The 21,226-nt window shown below is 38.3% G+C and overlaps 1 protein-coding gene across 2 annotated transcripts in view; it reads left to right on the top strand.

Moving 5' to 3' along the window:
- Window positions 1–21,226, top strand: part of Srp54 (signal recognition particle 54) — a 46,048-nt gene that overhangs the window by 16,185 nt on the left and 8,637 nt on the right. For both annotated transcript variants that reach the window (XM_090345178.1, XM_090345179.1), the window contains 11 exons: window positions 3,130–3,221; window positions 4,660–4,744; window positions 7,567–7,671; window positions 10,173–10,239; window positions 10,324–10,381; window positions 12,812–12,962; window positions 14,568–14,716; window positions 15,840–15,940; window positions 16,487–16,573; window positions 20,683–20,756; window positions 21,050–21,158. In XM_090345178.1, the coding sequence (XP_090201304.1) occupies window positions 3,130–3,221; window positions 4,660–4,744; window positions 7,567–7,671; window positions 10,173–10,239; window positions 10,324–10,381; window positions 12,812–12,962; window positions 14,568–14,716; window positions 15,840–15,940; window positions 16,487–16,573; window positions 20,683–20,756; window positions 21,050–21,158 (1,078 nt within the window). The remainder of the gene's footprint in view (window positions 1–3,129; window positions 3,222–4,659; window positions 4,745–7,566; window positions 7,672–10,172; window positions 10,240–10,323; window positions 10,382–12,811; window positions 12,963–14,567; window positions 14,717–15,839; window positions 15,941–16,486; window positions 16,574–20,682; window positions 20,757–21,049; window positions 21,159–21,226) is intronic.

Genomic DNA, 21,226 nt, shown 5'->3' with positions numbered 1-21,226 from the left:
TGAGGAATCATACACAAAGCTTTGTGCATACTAGGAAAATGCTCTACCACTAGGCCACACTCCTTTAATGGAATTAAATCATTTTGAGACCATCTTAGAAATCATATAGTCCAACCTCTTAAGAGAAACAAGAAGTCACTTTCACATGTTTATTGTAAGATCTAGGAGTAGAATTCTTTTTCCTAATTCTTGGTTTTTCTGGTAGTTTAATTGAATATAAGAGTTTGCTGAACTTTCCTGAACAACTTGGCTTTGAACCAAGATCCTCAGATCTCAGCCTCTCATGAGTATCTAGATTACAGGTGTGAGCCACCTTGCCTGGCGTCTTTTTCTTTTTCATTTCTTAATTGGCAGTGCTTCCAGTTTTTGGTATTGTTCCTCTAGCAAATTAACAAAGGAATTCTCTTTAATGAAAATCAGTTTTTATCAGGACCTGGGTACTATCCTGGTGCTTTTTAGCTCATAGCTAGCGCTCTACAATTTAAGCCACGGCTCACTTACAGCTTTTTTTTTGCTTGGTGGTTTATTAATTGGAGATTAATTGTCTTAGGAGCAGACAGTCCTTCCTACTCAGAAGGCTCGGATCTAGGATCACTGTTTGAAGCCAGCCCAGGGCAGGAAAATTCGGATACTTTTTTAATTTAAATTTTATTGTAAAAGTGATGTACAATATTTCTCACTTGGGTGATTTTGAACTGATATCTCAGTCTCCTGAGTACTTAGGATTATTAGCATGAGTCATTGGTGCCCAGCCTCATTTATTTTTGATTATTAATTTCTGTCTGCTAGTTTGGGGTTTGGCTTGTTCCTCTTTTTCAAGGAGCCTTATGTAAATCATTAAATTCTCCAGTTTGTGGATATAAGCAAAGCTAGAAATTCTCCTCGTACCGCCTTTGCTGTGTCTCAGAAGAGCTGATACTTCGTATGTTTGTTCCTGAGACTCTTTATCTCCATTTATCTCCGAAAGACCAGAAGTAGTGGCTTAAGTGGTAGAACATTTGACTTGACCACAAAAGCTCAGGAACAGCACCCAGGCCCTGACTTCAAGCTCTAGGACCAACATTTAAAAAAAAAATCTCATGAGGGCTGGGAGTTCGGCCTAGTGGTAGAGTGCTTGCCTCGCATGCACGAAGACCCAGGTTCAAGTCCTCAGCACTACATACATACATACATACATACATACATACATACATACATACATACATACATAGAAAAAAGCCAGGAGTGGTGCTGTGGCTTAAGTGGTAGAGCTTTGGCCTTGAGAAAGTCCAAGGACAGTGCTCAGGCCCTGAGCTCAAGCCCAGGACTGGCCAAAAAAAAAAAGAAAAAGAAAAAGAAAATCTCATGAACTTTCCTACCTGGGTCGCCTTTAAACAGTACCTGAGCTGGCTCTGAATCAATCCTCAGATCTCAGCCTCCTGTAGCCAGGACTAGCTAAAATTGCAGGCATGAGTCACCAGTGTCCAGCTAATTTCATCAATTTTTTTTAGAGTATCTGTAGGGAAAATGAAGTGAGGCAATGGACAGAATTCGTTCAAGAAATATTTGAGGAGCCAGGCACCATGGCTCACACCTGTAATCCTAGCTACTCTCTGGGGGCTGAGATCTGAGGATTGATTCAGAGCCAGCTCAGGTACTAAAATCATGAGACTCATCTCCAGTTAACCACCAGAAAACCAGAAGTAGCACTGTGGCTCAAGGAATAGGGTGGTAGCCTTGAGCTGAAGAGCTCAAAAAACAACAAAAACCCCACAAAAACAAAACAAAAGGTAGTATTTGAGGGCATGTATTTTGCTGGTACCAGTGATCAAACTATACTAAAATTCTTCCCCTTGTAGAGGTTGTATTTTATTGTATAAGCACTCACATATACCCATACATACATAGACACACACACACACACACAGTATATGTGATAATAGTGAATTATTAGTGGAAGTTAGTCTTTTTTTTGTTGTTGTTTTTTGCTCCAGTCCTGGGGCTTTTTCTCAGGCTCTTTTTGCTCAAGGCTAGCATTTTGCCACTTGAGCCACAGCGTCACTTCCAGCTTTTTCTGTATAAGTGGTACCAACGGCTTCATGCATGCTAGGCAAGCACTCTACCACTAGGCCAAACTCCCAGCCCCTCAAGACCTTTTATGGTCTGCACTTCTTGCTAGGTTAGTACGTAACCAATGAGCCATGCTTCTAGCCCTTTTTGTGGTACCAAGGAATCGAACGCAGGGCTTCGTGCCTAGTAGGCGAGCACTCTCCCAGTAGGCTATGCTTCCGGCCAGATAGTCTTTCTAACTTTATTTCTCAACAGAAATGATTAAGTTGGGTAAAATTTCTTGTCACATTTTCCTCCAGGGTACCTTAAATTGGAAAAGTACTTACTGTTAATATATGCTTCTTAGCTCTTCTGTGGCATAGAAAACCCCAGTGGCAATATCAACTGTGTTAGTCATTTCCTTTTGGGTTTTGGGTATTATTTTTTATTATTATTATTTTTTGTCAGCAGTGGGACTTGAACTCTGTGCCTCTGGGTGTTGTCCCTGAGCTCTTCAGCTCAAGACTGCCACCCTACCCCTTGAGCCCCTGCTCTACTTCCCATCTTCTGGTGATTAATTGGAGATAAGAGTCTCACAGACTCTAAGGATTACAGGTGTAAACCACCACACTCGGCTTGTTATTACTTAAATAGTTTTGAAATTGTGGTGGTTAATATTTGGGTTTTGAAACTACATAGGATTACTTGTGATGGATATTCTTCTCCAAAGCTAACTGAAGAGCCTTTCCTCTTCCTCAGCAGTGTGCTCTTTCATTTTTTTGTTAAGCTATATATCTCATCAGACATTGGATTTTTTTTGTAGGGGGAAGGGATAGGTTGGTGCCAGTCCTGAGGCTTAAACTCAGGGCCTGGATGCTGTCCCTGAATGTTTTTACACAGGGCTAGTGCTCTACCACTTGAGCTACAGTTCTACTTTTGGCTTTTTATTGGAGATGGTTGGAGATAAGTGTCATGAACTTTCTTGCCCAGCTGGCTTTGAACTATAATCTTCAGTCCTCAGTCTCCTAAATGCTACAATTATAGGCATGAACCGCAGTGACCAGTATACTGAGTTTGTTATTTTATGTTACTTATTTTCAGGTACTAAATGCTATGCTAAAAGAAGTCTGCACAGCATTACTCGAAGCAGATGTTAATATTAAACTTGTGAAGCAACTACGTGAAAATGTGAAGTAAGTTAATGGGGTACAAAACCAAGCCAACTATGTTTGTTTGTTTATGTTTTTTTTGTCGGCCATGGGGCTTGAACTCTGGGCCTGGGCACTATCCTTGGGTTCTTCAGCTCAAGACTAGTGCTCTACCACTTTGAGCCAAATGCCACTTCCAGTTACCTAGTAGTTAATTGGAGGTAAGAGTCTCACAGTCTTTCATGCTCAGGCTGGCTTTGAACTGTGATCCTTAGATCTCAGCATCCTGAGTAGCTAGGATTACATTGGCACCTGGCTGACTATGTTTATCTTATTGGGATGAGAAACCAATTAGCAAGATTTGCCTATTCATGAAACCTATCTATTATATAGCCCTGGAGCAGCTAAAACTCAGGTTAGAGAACTGCATGTAATAGTACATTTTCATAATGATAGTTCAAAGAATAAATTGCATGTAGCTTTCATTAATTACAGATTATTTTTTCCTTTCTACTTTATTTGGATAGGTTCAATCACTTACCATAATAGAATGCAATAATATTTTAGTATAAAAGTATTTTATGCTGGTACCATGGCTTGGCTTGAACTCAGGGATCCAAACTCTCTTGGCTTTTTTTTTTTTCTTATTTTTGGTCAGACATGGTGCTTGAACTCTGGGCCTGGACGCTGTTCCTGAGCTCTTCAGCTCAAGGCTACCACCCTACCCCTTGAGCCACAGCCCCACTTCCCATTTTCTAGTGGTTAATGGGAAATAAGAGTCTCACTTTCTTTAGTGCCTGGGCTGGCTTTGAACTGAGATCCTTAGAGCTCAGCCTCCTGACTAGGATTACAGGTGTGAGCCAACTTGCCTGGCCTCTTTTGGCTTTCTTCCTGATGGTTAGTACTCTACTACTTGAGCCACACCTCTAACTTATAAAACCCTTTTCATAACTCATATTTTAAATAGAATGCTGGTATGATTTTACCCCTTTGAATTTTTATTGTTGGAGAATTATGCTCTGTTTTTTGCTTTCCTGTTTGATTTCTCATCCATGTTTGAATGGAGGGGAGTAATGCATGTGGCATTTACTACTACTGCATTCACTGGGAGGGGTACTGACTAGGATAGAGGCATGCATTAACTATTTGAATTTCACCCTTATCTTACCAGGGTAGCCCTCTTTTTGTATTTTTAGTCTGGGAATAAATGTATTGTTATTTAAACATAACACTAATGCAGTCTTGTTTTCTCTTGTAAAGATGTGCAAAATAAGCTGCAAGAAAAATAAAATGAATACAGTCATGTAAGGACATATTCATATTTGAAAATTTCAAAAAACTAAGCATTTTTACACACAATTCTTTGTTTGAATGGTCTTATGAATCTGTAATTATGTGCATGTTAATTGGAAGACTACTAATAGGACCAACTGATTATTCTTAACTGACTTTTCTCTTTCCTGTCCTAAACCACGATGATTAGGTCTGCTATTGATCTTGAAGAGATGGCATCTGGTCTTAATAAAAGAAAAATGATTCAGCATGCTGTATTTAAAGAACTTGTGAAGGTAAAAGTATATCACCATCGTGCATTGTGCTGTGGTTCTATAGTACTCAGTGAACGAAAGTACACTAGCACTACTAAACAAATACTATTTCAGAATCTGTTTTTATATTTTATGCATTATTTATCTGTATTAAAATATTTATCTGTATTGAAGGATTGAGGTATATAAAGTGGTTTGTTTTTATTAGAGAGTTTACTGAGTACACACATGAAGGCCACTGCTATTCTTGCACAAAAAGCCAAGGTTAAGTTGTAAAGAGTAAAACTTTATTACAGATAGATTGAAGAAAGGGCCTCTCACCTTTTTATCTTTTAATGCATGTACTGACTTGTAATAATGCTCCTTTTTTGTACAGGAACATCCCAGCTGACAAGTGTTGTTTTCTTCACTATTCACTATGTAAAACTTTCTTCAAAATATCTTGATTTTTTTCTTAGATTACAAGCAATTTTGAATTAGCAAAATATCTTTCAAGTACTAAATATAACCTATTGCTTCACACTTGAACTATTGCTGCTATTATCAGGCAACTATGGTGCAAATCTTAGAACTTTAAAAGTTACTGTGATCTAGGCACTGGTAGTTCATACCTATAATTCTAGCTATTCAGGAGGCTGAGCTCTGAGGATGGCAGTTCAAAGCCAACCTCAGCAGGAAAGTCCATGAGACTCTTATCTCTAGTAAACTACTCAAAAACAGTAACAACAAAAACAAACAAAAAGAAGAATAGAAAAAGAAATGGAGCTGTGGCTTAATGGTAGAATGCTAGGCTTGAGCAGAAGATAAGGGAAAGGCCCCACACCCTGAGTTCAATCCCCAAACCAGCACCAAAAAAATAAAAATAAAAAAGCCAGGCATTGGGCTGAGAGTTTGGCCTAGAAGTAGAGTGCTTGCCTAGCATGCACGAAGACCCGGGTTCAGTTCCTCAGTATCACATACGTAGAAAAAGCCGGAAGTGGTGCTGTAGCTCAAGTGGTAGAGCTCTAGCCTTGAGAATGTCCAAGGACAGTGCTCTGGCCCTGAGTTTAAGCCCAAGACTGACAAAAAAAAAAAAAAGCCAGGCATAGTGACTCTCACCTGTAATCCTAGCAACTCAGAAGACTGAGATCTGAGTATCATGGTCCAAAACCAGCCCAGGTACATAGGACCATGAGACTCTTACCTCCAGTTAACTACTAGAAAACTGGAGTGGCGCTGTGGCTCAAGGGGTAGGGCAATAATCTTGAGCTGAAGAGCTTAGGGACAGCTCCCAGGCCCCAGAGTTTGCTGGTCCCACAGCCAGCAAAAAAAAAAAAAAAAAGTTACTGTGCATCTAGTCATAAGGAAAGAAGAAAAGGAGGAAATATTAAAAGTTTTTAGAGCAAGAGATGTCTACTGATTACTCTGATTTTTTTCTACATTGTACAAGTACTTTCATTTATTTAGAACCAGTGCTGATAAGTCTTTCGGAAAAGTCCAGTCAACTCAAATTGCTGGGCCACTTCAGCTTAGTCATTTAATGAAGCAAAATAATTTTTTAAAAATTCCAGCCCCTAAATGAAGTAATGAATTCATCTAACATATACTTCTCAATCTGCTGCTAAGGAAAGTAAATAGTAACAGACTCATGTCTGTTCTCAAGAGCTCTTTGTAGCTGGGCACCGGTGACTCATGCCTGTAATCCCAGCTACTCAGGGGGCTGAGATGTGAGGATCAAGGTTCTGAGCCAGCCTGGGCACCAAAGTCTGTGAGACTCTTATCTCCAATTAACCATCAGAAAACTGGAAGAAGCGCTGAGGCTCAACATGGTAGAGTGCTAGCCTTGAGCTGAGGAGCTCAGAGACAGCACCTAGGCCCAGAGTTCAAGCCCCAAGACTGACAGAAAAAACCTAAAACCTCATTGTATAGGACTTCTCAATTTTTTTTCCAGGTTGAGGTCAGCACACTGTGAGTGGAAATTTATGTTGGGGTGGTTGGTTGGTATCTGTAAATTCTCAAGTATCAAGAGCTTCATACACTTTAAAAATGCCAAATGCTTCTCTTGTTTGTTTGGCATTTTATTACCAGAATCCTTACTTTCCCAATGATTTGTGTGTATGTGTGTGTGTATCTTGAACTCTGGGCGTGGGCACTAATCCCTGATCTTTTTGCTCAAGGCTGGTTCTCTACTACTTGAACCATAACTTAATTTTTGACTTTTTGGTTGTTAAATACTCTCACAGACTTTCTTTCTTTGAACTATAGTCCTCAGATCTCAGCCTCCTGAGTAGCTAATATTATAGGCATGAGCCATTGCTACCTAGTTTGTGCTGACTCTTACATTGGTGATATTTTTTACCTTCCCTTTATAATAATATTTATTACTGTTATTATGATGTAATTGTACAAAGAGTATTCAGATCTGTACCTTTATAATAATTATTTAAAGTAGAAAATGATTGTTATGGAGAATTTAACATTTGACCTGGAAAGTCTTATGTGTAACTTGTCATTTTACCCCACATAAACATTTGTTAAATTGAGCCTATCTGCAATGTAAAATTGAGCCTATTTACAATGTATAGCCACTAGCCATGTCTGATTGAGCATGTCTGAAGAGACTAAGCTAAATTGAGATATGCCGATGCCAGAAGCAGAGAAGTGGCTCAAGTGGTGAACACCTGCCTTAAAGATAAGGAACAATGCTCAGGCCCTCAGTTCTAGCCCAGTGCCCACACAGAGAATTATGGTGGTCTTTATAAAATAAGAATGTTTTTAATTGGTTTTGTAATTTAAGAGTTTTCAGAGAGGGAATTGAAATGTTTGCATATGTAACTATATATTTTATTTATTTTTTAATGTAGCTTGTAGACCCTGGAGTCAAAGCATGGACACCTACTAAAGGAAAACAGAATGTAATTATGTTTGTTGGATTGCAAGGGAGTGGTAAAACAACCACATGTTCAAAGGTAAAATACATTTTAAGTGAAATTCAGGGTTAAAGGTATTAGCTCAACAGCAAAAAGAATGGAACTTTTGGGGTTGGGAATGTGGCTTGGTGGTATTGTGCTTGCATAACATGCATGAAGTCCTGGGTTCAATTTCTCAGTACCACATAAGCAAAAAAAGCCAAAGTTGCACTCTGGCTAAAGTGGTAGTGCTGTCCTTGAGCAAAAGAAGCTCAGAAACAGTGCTCAGACCCTGAGTTCAAGCCCCAGGACTGGCAAAGCAAACAAACAAAAACCAGAACTCTTTGTTGCCTAGTATCACCATGCCAGATTCAATCCCTTGTACTGAAAAAATGTCATGAACGTATATTTTTATAAATCAAGTTTTATGTTAAAGGTATCATTATTCAAGGTATAATACTTGATGATTTAATGCATCTGTTATGGTTTAATATTTCTTATAAGGTAAGATAATTGTGTTATAATTGTCTTGTCTGACTTTTACACGTCTGTATAATAATGCTAGCTTTTAAAAAATTTAACCAAAAAGCTATCCTTGTCCTTTAAGAACATAAATATGAGGCTGGTAATGTGACTTAGTGGTAGAGTGCTTGCCTAGCATGCATGAAGCCCTGGGTTTGATTCCTCAGTACCACATACACAGAAAAAGCTGGAGATGGTGCTCTGACTCAAGTGCTGAATTACCCTTGAGCAAAGAAGCTTGGGCACAGTGCCCAGGCCCTGAGGTCAAGCCCCAAGATTGATAAAGGGGGGAAAAAACAACAGTGAGCATAAATATGAACCAGGCACCTATGGGCCATGCCTACAATCCTAATCTGTTCTGAAGGCTGAGGGTAGAAGGATTGTGATTTGAAGCCAGATTGAGGAGAAAAGTTTATGAGGCCCCCTCTCAAAACTAACTAGCAACCTGGCACCAGTAGCGTATGCTTATAATCCTTGCTACTCAGGAGGCTGAGATCTGAGGATCACTGTTCAAACCCAGCACAGGCAGGAAAGTCCACAAGGCTCTTATTTCTGCTAAACTTAAAAAAAAAAATAGGGCTGGAGATGTGACTCAGATAGTTAACCATCAGCCTAACAAGTGTGAAAACATGAAGCCCTGAGTTCAGACCTGTACTGTGAGAGGAAAAAAGAAACAGAATGTAAAACATGATTTTGAGGGGAATGAACTGCTTTTTTAGTATGCTATTGTACGTTATGTGGGTCTTAATTTGGTATTTCCTTACACTGTTTTAAATGCGTTGTATCACCTTATGTCCTGAATTGGGTGTTTCAACATTGTCACCATATGTTTTTTTCTTTTTTTTTTTTGCCAGTCCTGGGCTTGGGCTCAGGGCTTGAGCACTATCCTTGGACTTTCTCAAGGCTAGAGCTCTACCACTTGAGCCTCAGCACCACTTCCAGCTTTTTGCTATGTATGTGGGGTATCGAGGAATTGAACCCGGGTCTTCATGCATGCTAGGCAAGCACTCTACCACTAGGCCAAACTCCCGGCCCCCCTTTTTTCATTTTTTTTTTAACCATGTTTTCATTTGTTTATATGTGAGAGGCATTATTGTTTTCCAAGGGTCTTACTAATTGTATGGACCCAGGAGTTTGGCCTAGTGGTAGAATGCCTGTCTAGTATGCATGAAGCTCTGGGTTCAATTCTTTGGTACCACATACCCAGAAAAAGCCGGAAGTGGTACTGGGGCTCAAGTGGTAGAGAGCTAGTCCTGAGAAAGCCCAAGGACAGTGCACAAGCCCCTGAGTTCAAGCACCAGGACTAGAGGGAAAAATAAAGAATACATAGAGGGTCTTACTAATTGTTTAAACTTAATTAATAGAAGTAGCATTTTTAATGGTGAGTCTTGCTTTGGCTCATCTAATTTATTCATTTATTTGCCAGTCCTGAGGCTTGAACTCAGAGTCTGATTGCTGTCTCTGAGCCTCTTTGTACTTAAGGCTAGCACTCTACCACTTGAGCCACAGCACCACTTCTGGCTTTTTCTATGTGGTACTGAGGAATCAAACCCAGGGCTTCATGCATGCTAGGCAAGTACTGTACCTACCACTATGTCATATTCCCAGCCAATCATATTATTATTTATTTTATTTTATTTTTTATTTTTTGCCAGTTCTGGGCTTGAGCTCAGGGCCTGAGCACTGTCCTTGGATTTTATCAAGGCTAGAGCTCTACCACTTGAGCCACATCACCACTTCCAGCTTTTTCTATGTATGTGGTACTGCGGAATGGAACCTAGGTCTTTTTGCATGGTGGACAGGCACTCTACTACTAGGCCAAACTCCTGGCCCCCCAATCATATTTTTAATACAATTATATGATAATTAGAATTGAAACTCTTTGGAAATTTTGCTTCATTCAAATAAATTTAAAGACTGCCTTCAGGTGAACTATAAGCAGTTTTACTTCTTAGCAAAAATCAGAATGAACAGAAGAAATTACATGTCTAATGATTTTTATGTTTTATAATATTATGTTTTTAATCTACCTTTCCCAGTTAGCATACTATTACCAGAGGAAAGGTTGGAAGACCTGTTTGATATGTGCAGACACATTCAGAGCAGGTAATGGATATGTTGTAGTTTAAAATTTGTTTTGTGCAATTTTTATATTCAAGTTTGAGGATTTATTAATTCTTTATTTCTTAGGTGCTTTTGACCAACTAAAACAGAATGCTACGAAAGCACGAATTCCATTCTACGGAAGGTTGGTTACTGTCTTTTCCTTTGTACTCTTATGCTTCATTGTGTTTGTGTGTTTTTATTTTATTGTTGTTATTGATGTTTTCAAATATTTTCAGTTTTAGGTAGTCTGGTTGCATATTTTTTTGTTTGTTTGTTTTTGTTTCTTTTTGTTGTGGTGCTTGAACTCAGGGCCTAGATCCTGTCCCTGAGCCTCTTTATGCTCAAGGCTAGCACTACACTTTGAGCCACAGCACCACTTCCAGTTTTCTGGTGGCTGAAGAGTCTCATGGACTTTTCTGCCTAAGCTGGCTTGGAACTATGATCCTCAGATCTCTATCTCCTGAGTAGCTAGGATTACAGGCATAGCCAACTGCTCCCAGCTTGATTACACTTTAACCTTTGTAGATATAGTCTTTTCTGAGCCAAAATAGGGATGCAAACAGTAACAAATTACTGTTTGCTATTGTACTATGACCTTGCTGATCCAGTTTGGTATGGATAAGAGGGTAAATTGTTTAGTTTTTAATTTTTCCTTTACTTACTTCCTGGTATGCTTTACTACTTTCTTCTACCTTTCTGTTCCTGTTACAATTTTTTTGTTTGTTTGCTTAAAAAAAAATTAATGCTAGGATTTGAATCCAGAGTCTCACCCTTGTTAGGCAAGTGCTGTAGCACTTAAGCCACAGCCGTAGCCTCTTTTGCTTTAGTCATTTTTTCAGGTTAAGGTGTCACATTATTGCCTAAAGATAGCCTTAGATTGTGATTTTCTTATCTATGGCCTCCCCAAGGCTTCCTGTGTAGACTTGGACCACAGGCATGCATCTCTATGCCCAGCTTATTGATTGAAATAGAGTTCACTAAAATTTTCCTCAGCTGGCTTGGAACCATGATTATTCTGATCTCCATTTTCCTAATAGTTGTCATTTTAGATGTGAGATGTGAGCCATTACTCAGATAGTTTTTATTTTTTTTTCAGTTTTTAGACAGGGTGTTTTTTTGTTGTTATTGCTGTTGTTGTTTTGTTTTTTGTTTTTGTTTTTGGTGGGTCATGGGGCTTGAACTCTGCCTGGGCATTGTCCCTGAGCTTTTCAGCTCAGGGCTACTACCCTACTGTTGAGCCAAGCCCTATTTCCTTTTTTCTAGAGGTTAATTGAGGAGGTTAATTGGAGATAAAAGTCTCAGGTCCTTTTGTGCCTGGGCTGGCTTTGAACCTTGATTCTCAGATCTCAGCCTCCTGAGATCTAGTTAGGATTACAGGCATGAGCCACCGTGCCCAGCTAGACAGGGTGTTCTTAGTTTAGACAAGATGTTTTTACATAACTCAGGCTACCCTCAAACTTGTCATCCACTTGATTCATCCTTCCCAATGCCAGTATTAAAGGTTGTATCACTGTGACTGACTTTCTGTTGTTTAAGACCTAACTGAAACATTGAATCATTAAATACACACTGAGACAACTGGTAAAATGGTCTTTATCAATTAAAAACATTTAGTAATTTTTAGAAATTCTTCATTCTAAAATAATTTATATTCTAAATTATGTAAAACATTTGATTAGGAGGTCTGTATATATTAGAATGCTTAAAAAATTAAGTCTAGATTAAATTTAGAAGGCTCATTTTAGAGGCTTATTTAAGAAAATTTCTAGTTGTGGCTGGACAAAAAGAAACCAAAACCATTAAAAAAAATACTTTAGTAACATTTTGTGTTAAGTTCTTTAACATTAAAGTATATAGGAAGGGGCTGGCCCTGGTGGCTTATACCTGTGATCCCAATTATTCAAGAGACTGAGGATCATAATTCCGAGCCTATGTGGGCAGGTCAGATAAGACAAGGACTCTTGGCCAGGAGTTTGGCCTAGTGGTAGAGTGCTTGCCTAGCATGCAAGAAGACCTGGGTTCAATTCCTCAGTACACATACATAGAAAAAGCTGGAAGTGGTGCTTTGGCTCAAGTGGTAGAGCACTAGCCTTGAGAAAGCCCAAGGACAGTGCTCAGGCCTTGAGTTCATGTCCCAGGACTGGCAAAAAAAAAAGAATCTCAATGACCCTTACCTAGTTAACCACAGAAAAGCCAAATTTGGAAGTGTGGTTCAAGTGGTAAAACACCAGCCATAAGTTTAAAAAGCCAAACAAGATCACATGGCTCTAAGCCTAGGCAGTGGCTCATAACTATAATCCTAGCTACTCAGAAGGTTAATATCTAAGGATCACAGTTGGAAGCCAGCCTGGGCAGGAGAAGTCCAAATGACTCATCTTCAGTTAACCACAAAGAGACAGAAGTGCAAAAGTAGAGCTGTGGCTCAAGTGGTAAAGTCCTATTCTTGACCAAAAAGAGCACTGGAATAGTACCCTGGCCTTGAGTTCAAGCAAGAGTAGCAATTTCTAAATTAATAGCATTTGGAAATTTTTCTGTTGTGGCTGTTGTCAAATCATTTGTACTTGTTAAATAGCTACACAGAAATGGATCCTGTTATCATTGCTTCTGAAGGAGTGGATAAATTCAAAAATGAAAATTTTGAAATTATTATTGTTGATACAAGTGGTCGCCACAAACAAGAAGATTCTTTGTTTGAAGAAATGCTTCAAGTTGCTAATGCTATAGTAAGTCACTTTCCATAAAACAACATTTTAAAAGCTTCATTTAATTATAAAGCCTGATTGAGTTTATGGTGACTATAACTTATTACTTGCCTGTAAGACAAAGGTTACATTTCTTTTTGTACCTCTCTATCTGTGTGGTAAGGACTTAATCTCATCATTTTTATTATCCAATGTAGGGAAAAATTAAAAATTGAGAATTAATTTTTGAGGTTGGAGGCATGCTAAGGTAAAGAGCCAGCCAATGATCTGGCAGTTTACAGAGTTACAGAGTTCAGGTTCCTGTCTTAGCTTTTAATATCTGTTGAATTTATTTTCTGTGTTATTTAAATTCAGTTAGAAATATTACTTTAGGTGAATTTTCAAGGCCTTTCTTGAATAAAACATTTTAAAATATTTAGTTATCAGTGTGATAAGCTTAATATTGTGATTAGAATAATATGGGAAATGCATGAGAAGAAGCAATTTATAATTTGTAGCATATTATAGTGCAGGAAATTTGGCCTAGTGGTAGAGTGCCTAGCCTACATGAATTCCTCGGTACTACATGCATAGAAAAAGCCAAAAGTAAGCCAGGCGCAGTGGCCTATGCCTGGAATCCTAGTTACTCAGGAGGCTGAGATCTGAGGATCAAAGGTTCATAGCCAGCCCAGGCACAAAAGAACCAGAGACTCCATTTATCCTCTAGCAAATGGGAAATGGGGCTTGGCTCAATGGTAGGGCGGTAGCCTTGAGCTGATGAGCTCAGAGACAATGCCCAGGCCAAGTTCAAGATCCATGACCAACCAAAAAAAAAAAAAAAAAAGTCAGAAGTGATGCTGTGACTCAAGTGTAGAACCCTAGTCTTGAGAAAGTCCAAGGACAATGCTCAGGCCCTGAGTTCAAGTCCCAGGACTGACAAAAAAAACCCCAACTCATTGTATCATTAGGACGTTGGCAGTGATTCTTTGTTTAGTAGTTACAAGTAATGAGTTCCTTTGTAGTTGTACCATTATTTTGACCAAGGTGGGCTGATCTAAGAAATATTTGTCTCAGCCCATTTTTTCATTTTGGTTTCATTATTTAGTTTTCCATGTTTTAATTTCTGATTTGTTTGTATTGTACTATTTTTTTTCTTAGAAGCTATTTTTCAAAGTCTAATTTTTTTCTTCTTTTTTTGCCAGTCCCAGGGCTTGAACTCAGGGCCTGAGCATTGTCCTTGGGCTTTCTTAAAGCTAGTGCTTTACCACTTGAGCCACAGTACCACTTGTGGCTTTTTTTATGTATGTGGTACTAAGGAATCAAACCTGGGTCTTAGGCAAACACTCTACCACTAGGCCACACTCCCACCTTTAATTTTTTTATTCAGGTCTCAGCTCACATAATTCTTTCAAAGAGTCTTTCTTTGACTAACCTGTCTAGAGATACTTCCCCTATCTTCTGTGTGTCAGGAGGAGTAGGATTGTCTTATTTACTTCTGTCTCAGGAACTGTATTTTACCTGAATTATAGTACCTCCTCAACAAATACTGATTGATTGAATATTTATTGTAAATAGTTTATAGTTTCTAATGCTGAATTTCACTTACAATCAATAAAACCATGTGTCTTTTCTGTTTAAACTTTCTAGCAACCTGATAATATTGTTTATGTGATGGATGCCTCCATTGGACAGGCTTGTGAAGCCCAGGCTAAGGCATTTAAAGATAAAGTTGATGTAGCCTCAGTAATAGTGACTAAACTTGATGGTCATGCAAAAGGAGGTGGTGCACTCAGTGCGTAAGTATTGTTGATGCCATTGTCCCATATCTTGGGGTTCTATGATGTGTGAATATTTATAAATTTTCTGTTTGTTTTGGTTTGGTTTTGTGCTGGTATTGGGGCTTAAACTCAGGGCTTAGGCTCTGTCGTTGAGTTTTTGCTGAAGACTAGCACTCTACCACTTGTCACAGTTCCACTTCTAGCTTTTTTTTTTTTTTTAAGTTTAGTAGAGCTAAGAGTCATAGACTTCCCTGCCCGGGCTGGCTTTGAACTGTGATCCTTAGATTTCAGCCTCCCAAGTAGGTTGGATTACAGGTATGAGCCTTGGGTGCTGAGCTTTATGAGTTTGTTTGTTTTTTGTTTTTGTTTTTTTTTTTCCCCAGGCCTGGGCTTGAGCTCAGGGGCTGAGCACTGTCCCTGGTTTTTCTCAAGGCTAAAATCCTACCACTTGAGCCACAGCACTATTTCCAGCTTTTTCTGTATATATGGTACCGAGGAATTAAACCCAGGTCTTTGTTAGGCAAGCACTCTACCACTAGACCAAACTCCCAGCCCCAAGGCTTTGAGTTTTTAATTACTACTTTTTTTGTGACAGTTCTGGGGCTTGAACTCAAGGTCTCAGCACTGTCCTTGAACTTTCTTGCACAAGATTGGTGGCTGGTTTTTTTTTTTGTTGTTGTTGTTGTTGTTGTTTTTTTGCGGGGAGGGGGGAGGGAAGGGGAGGGGAGCATAAGTCTTGAACTCAGCCTGGACGATCTCCCTGAGCACTTCAGCTCAAGGCTACCACGCTACCCTTGAGCCAAGCCCCATTTCCTGTTATCTGGAGGTTAATTGGAGATAAGAGTCCCAGGCCCTTTTGTGTCTTTGAACATTGATCCTCAGATCTCAGCCTCCTGATCAACTAGGATTACAGGCATGACCCACTAGTACATGTCTCTTATTCCTCTTTTAAACATATTTCAGTAGTAAACCTACTAGTATGGCTTGTAAAAGAAGTTTTAAGTAGAAATAAAATTTTGTAGCCTGTCTAATAAACTAGTGAAAACAACCTTGAGTTTTGTCACTTTGTTGAGCATTGAAAATCTGCTGGGTATTTGTTTTATTTTTTTGATGTTATTTTATATCTTCTGTTCCTATGTAGAGTTGCTGCCACAAAAAGTCCAATTATTTTCATTGGAACAGGGGAACATATAGATGACTTTGAACCTTTTAAAACACAACCTTTCATCAGCAAACTTCTTGGTATGTACTGAGATGGAAATAGAGAAAAATCTTGTGAGAAGTAGTACGACTCTGTTAAATAGAGTAGGATTTTAATATTGTTCTCACAACAAGTATTTTAAGAAAATAATTTTCTTTTATGACTATCTCCCTTACCGCTCAATTTGGAGTGAGTTATCTGTTTTCTGAATGATAAAATGAGACTATTAGATGTGCAGTTGTTTGAGACAGTTTAAGGTTCAGTACAAAATATACAATTAAAGTAATACCAATTGTAATGGCGGTAAAACCTTTATAATCTGAAGGTGATAATAATTAGAGAGCAAGCAAGTATACTTTGGAGATAAATCTTGAGCTAGAGAGCCTGCTTTGTCCCTTCTTTGCTGCCATTTAACCTCTAACTTCAGTTTTCTGAAAGTGATAGAGCATTTGCTCAGCATGCACCAACTTGTGAAATCTAGTAATATCTAACATACCTACTTTGCAAGAGTGTTATGTATGTGACTATATATTTTGTGTAATATAAAGCTGAGCATATTACTCATTTTTCTTTTTTGGGTCTTACAGGTATGGGTGACATTGAAGGACTGATAGATAAAGTCAACGAGTTGAAGTTGGATGACAATGAAGCTCTTATAGAGAAATTAAAACATGGTATATTAGTGACAGAAAAGCATTTTATTTCCTGTATCTTCCTTTGATTTTTTTTTTTTTGCAATGTTAGAAATCAACCCAGTGCAGGTTAGGCCAGCTCAGTATCACTGATCTACATCCCTAGCTCTTGTTTTTGTTGTAACAGGCTCTTACTATGTAGCCCGTGCTGATCTTGAACTCCTAGTCTTCCTCCTGCCTTCAAAGTGATGGCATCAAAGGTGTATACCACCATGTACAGCTATTGATTTTTTTTTTTGGTAAAACTACTAATTCATTTGAAATGAGAATATCTTACTGACATGTCTTCAGAAATTTGCTATTTTAGAATACATATACGTGTATGTAAGCAGTTACAGTTTTTACAGTATATATAGAGATTTACAAGTTGGTGGGGTTTTTTTTTTTTTGGTGGGTCATGGGGTTTGAACTCAGCCTGGGCATTGTCCCTGAGCTCTTCAGCTCAAGTCTACTGCCCTACCCCTGGGCCTGGGTGTTATCCCTGAGCTCTCCAGCCCAAGGCTACCACCCTACTTTTGAGCCAAGCCTAACTTTTCTAGAGGTTAATTGGAGATAAGAGTCTTAGCAAGGCTGGCTTTGAACCTTGATCCTCACATCTCAGCCTCCTGAGTAGCTAGGATTATAGTTGTGAGCCACCACACCCAGCTTAAAGTATATTTTCTTGTAATCAAATTACCTTAAAGTTAAAATTAGGGACTTTACTGGATACCTTGTGTTTAAACAAAAATGGGTAAAATATATGTTGGAGTATACTCTTCTAATATGGATGTTTTCTTTTAAATTATATGTTTCATGAAATTTATTAAAAGAAGCCAGACACTGATATCTCACATCTATAATCCTAGCTACTCAGGAGGCTGAGATTCAGGGGTTGGGGTTCATAGCCAGTCCCAGGAAGGAAAATCTGTGAGACTATAGCTACAATAAATTACCTTTAAAAATCCAGAAGTGAAAATCTGGCTCAAGTGGTAAAGCACTAACCTTGAGCAAAAAGAAACTAAGGGGCAGTGCCCAGGCCCTGAATTAAAGGCATAGAACCAGCACACACACACACAAAAAGGAAGAAAAATGTGTGTGTGTGTGTGTAATAAAAATTTTAAAGAATGATGAGATTAAATACATGCATATATTCTTTCTCCACTTCCCATGAACAAGTAGGCCTATGTAGAAATATATCTTAACCCTATATTTAAGAATTTATGTTCTGAAAATATAAAATACTTTGTATCATTGATCTATCTTTTAGCTGCAAAAATTACTGCATATGATTGTAAAGTTTGTATTAGTTGATGTACATGTAATGTCCAGCAAATTATAAGCTTTTTATATGTTATTAACCTTTAAAATAATATTTTCCTCTCATTTCTGTTCTGTATACTGTTCTTCCTCTGCTTTCTTGGCATCTATTCATGGAGTCAAGTCTAAGAATAATTCTAGGCCATCTTCTTTCTCTAGAGCTTCAGCCTCATCTATTTGCATACTTACTATCTGAGGTGCTCTGTAGATACCTCAGATTCCGCATTTCTTTATCTTATCCCAGTATTCTACCCCACCATTAACATGAATGAATGTTAACATTAGTCTTCCCGCCAGAATTATAAATTTGGGTGTTGTTACTGATGTTGTTTTGTTTTTGTGATGCTGGGGATTAAACCTGTTCTTTTTTTTTCTTTTGTGGGTCATGGGGCTTGAACTCTGGCTTGGGCACTATCCCTGAGCTCTTCAGCACAAGGTTCTGGCCCTACCCTTGAGCCAAGCCCCACTTCCTGTTTTCTAGAGGTTTATTGGAAATAAGAGTCTCGTGTCCTTTTGTGCACCCAGCTTGGTTTTGTTTGTTTGTTTTGCCAGACCTGGGGCTTGAACTCAGGGCCTGAGCACCCAGAAATTGAACCCAGGTCTTCTTGCATGCTATTCAAGCATTCTACCAGTCTGTCAAACTCCTAGTCCTTCCCTTTCCTTCCCTTCCCTTCCTTTCCCTTCTGTCTTTTCTCCCTTCTTTTCTTCCTTTCCCCCCTCTCTCCCTCTCTCCTTCTTTCCTCCTTCTTTCCTTTCTTCCTCCCTCATTCCCTCCCTCACTCCTTTCTTCCTTCCCTCTTGTCCTGGAGCTTGAACTCAGGGACTGGACTCTGGCCCTGATCAGGTCAAGGCTAGCACTCTACCACTTTGAGCCACATTGTCACTTCCATTTTCTGGTGGTTAATTGGAGAGTCTCACTAACTTTCATGCCTGGGCTGGCTTTGAGCCACAATCTTCAGATCTCAACCTCCTGAGTAGCTAGGATTGCTAGTGTAAGCAACTGGCATCTGTATCATTGTGACATTTCCATGCACATACCCCGATCAAATTCCCTCTACCAAATGGTTGAAAATTCTTCAGTGACCTTTTTTTCATTTCTCGATAATACTGGGCTACTGTGTTATATTTCTTTTTTTTTAGATTTGTTAATTAGTTTGATTTATTCATTTTTACATTATAAGCATTTATCAAGATGTCACCTATTGTTTATAGATATTTTTTTAATATTTTTATTGTAATTATTAAAAGGGTTACATGATATTGTGTTATATTTCAAGACAAAAATAGATTACTTTTTCTTTCTCTCTGTGCTGCTTTTCCTTCTCTATCTCTAAATCTGTCTGTCTGTCTGTCTGTCTATATTATCTGGTTATATTATTTTCCAGTACATGAAAGAAATGATCATTTAATTTTTTTAGGCTTCTATTAATGAATATTTAGACTGTTCATGTCTTTCACTATTATAAAAATGCCGTGGTGGGACATCTTATCTGTTTGTTAGTTCTCATATATTATAATATATAAGATACATTAGTGCAATTTGAAGTCTGTCAGTGGAGACATCTGGCAATTGACCTTTATGAAAATTTTATCACTGGGCTGGGAGTTTGGCCTAGTGGTTAAAGTGCTTGCCTAGCATGCATGAAGACCCGGGTTCGATTCCTCGTTACCACATATAGAAAAAAAGCCGGAAGTGGTGCTGAGGCTCAAGTGGTAGAGCTCTAGCCTTGAGAAAGTCCAAGGACAGTGCTCAGGCCCTGAGCTCAAGCCCGGACTGGCAAAAAAAAAAAAAAGATAAAAAAAAAAAATTTTTATCACTGTATAATCTAACCAACAAAAGCATACACATACCTATTTCTTCATACCTTTGAGAAAAAATTATATTTTAGAAATTATAAAATATGTCCTATTATTATTATTATTATTTTGGCCAGTCCTGGGGCTTGATGTCAAGGCTTGGACACTGTCCTTGGGCTTTCTCAAGGTTAGAGCTCTACCACTTGAGCCACAGCACCACTTCAGGCTTTTTCTGTGTATGTGGTACTGAGGAATTGAACCTGGGGCTTTGTTCATGCGAGGCAAGCCCTCTACCACTACGCCATGCTCTGGGCTCCTGTCCCATCTTTAATCTTCCCCAATCATCATAGTTTTTTATTTAATTTTGTTTTGTTTGAGATGGGGGTTTACTTTGTAGCTCAAGCCAGCCTGGAACTTACTATGTATCCCAGACTGGATTGGAACTTATACTGCTTCTGCCTCAGCCTCCCATGTGCTTGGATTACAGGCATGTAGCACTATGACTATCAGCATAATAGTTTTGATAATCATCCAGAAATTTTTTATGTCTAATTTTTTAAATTGCTGAGTCCCTAGTCTACCTATTTTTTCTTGTCATGGATAGCTGAGATGCTTAAGAAACTTCAAACAATGTTGTAAACATTTTTCTAGCATATTTTCTCACATCAATGTATGGGAGTTGCACATGTTCTATATCCTCATTAGTTTTGGTACTGTCAAGTCTTAAAGTTTCTTTATCCTAATAGATAATTTATGAGCCATGTTTTCAAATATGGATTTGATATGTCTACTTCTCTGTGGTAGAATCTGTCCATATGCCTGTTATTTCTCATGACATTGGCATCTTGTACCTAGTGATTCCTCAATGAATATTTGTTGGTTGGATATTTTTTAATATGTATGATTTAAGGCGAATATATGATTAAGGAAAATGCTAGTTTTATTGAGTGGAAATACACAATTTCTAATGTATGTGAATTATTTGTATTGTATTTCAGGTCAATTTACGTTGCGAGACATGTATGAACAATTTCAAAATATCATGAAAATGGGCCCCTTCAGTCAGATCTTGGTTAGTTTGTCCTTAAAATTTTCTAACATTTCTTTGTAGCTCTTTTTTACAAAATGAAAAGTTTTCATTAATGAATATCATTACAAATATAACTTCATTGTGACATTTTCATAATGTGTACATGATTAATTTGCTTGTGTATTTTTGTTAAAATTTCTAAGAACAGATACTTTATAATTTGGGTAAAAGTAGATCTTCTAATACTTACTGTCAACACTTGACCCAGTATTTAAATGTAGACTTTCTGAACAATTATTAAATTAATAATGATGTTATGTTTGAATATGGTTTAGGGGATGATACCTGGTTTTGGAACAGACTTTATGAGCAAAGGAAATGAGCAGGAGTCAATGGCAAGGCTAAAGAAATTGATGACTATAATGGATAGTATGAATGACCAAGGTAAGATGGTAGATTACTTGACACAGAGTACAGCTTTGTGAATATCAGCAAGTTGATTGTTTTACTGT

Source organism: Megascapheus bottae, chromosome 14 (assembly GCF_031878675.1).
Source record: "Megascapheus bottae isolate mThoBot1 chromosome 14, mThoBot2.hap1, whole genome shotgun sequence".
Classification (NCBI taxonomy): Eukaryota; Metazoa; Chordata; class Mammalia; order Rodentia; family Geomyidae; genus Megascapheus; species Megascapheus bottae.
Note: the sequence above shows the minus strand (reverse complement) of the source record. Positions and strands in the feature narration are given on the sequence as shown.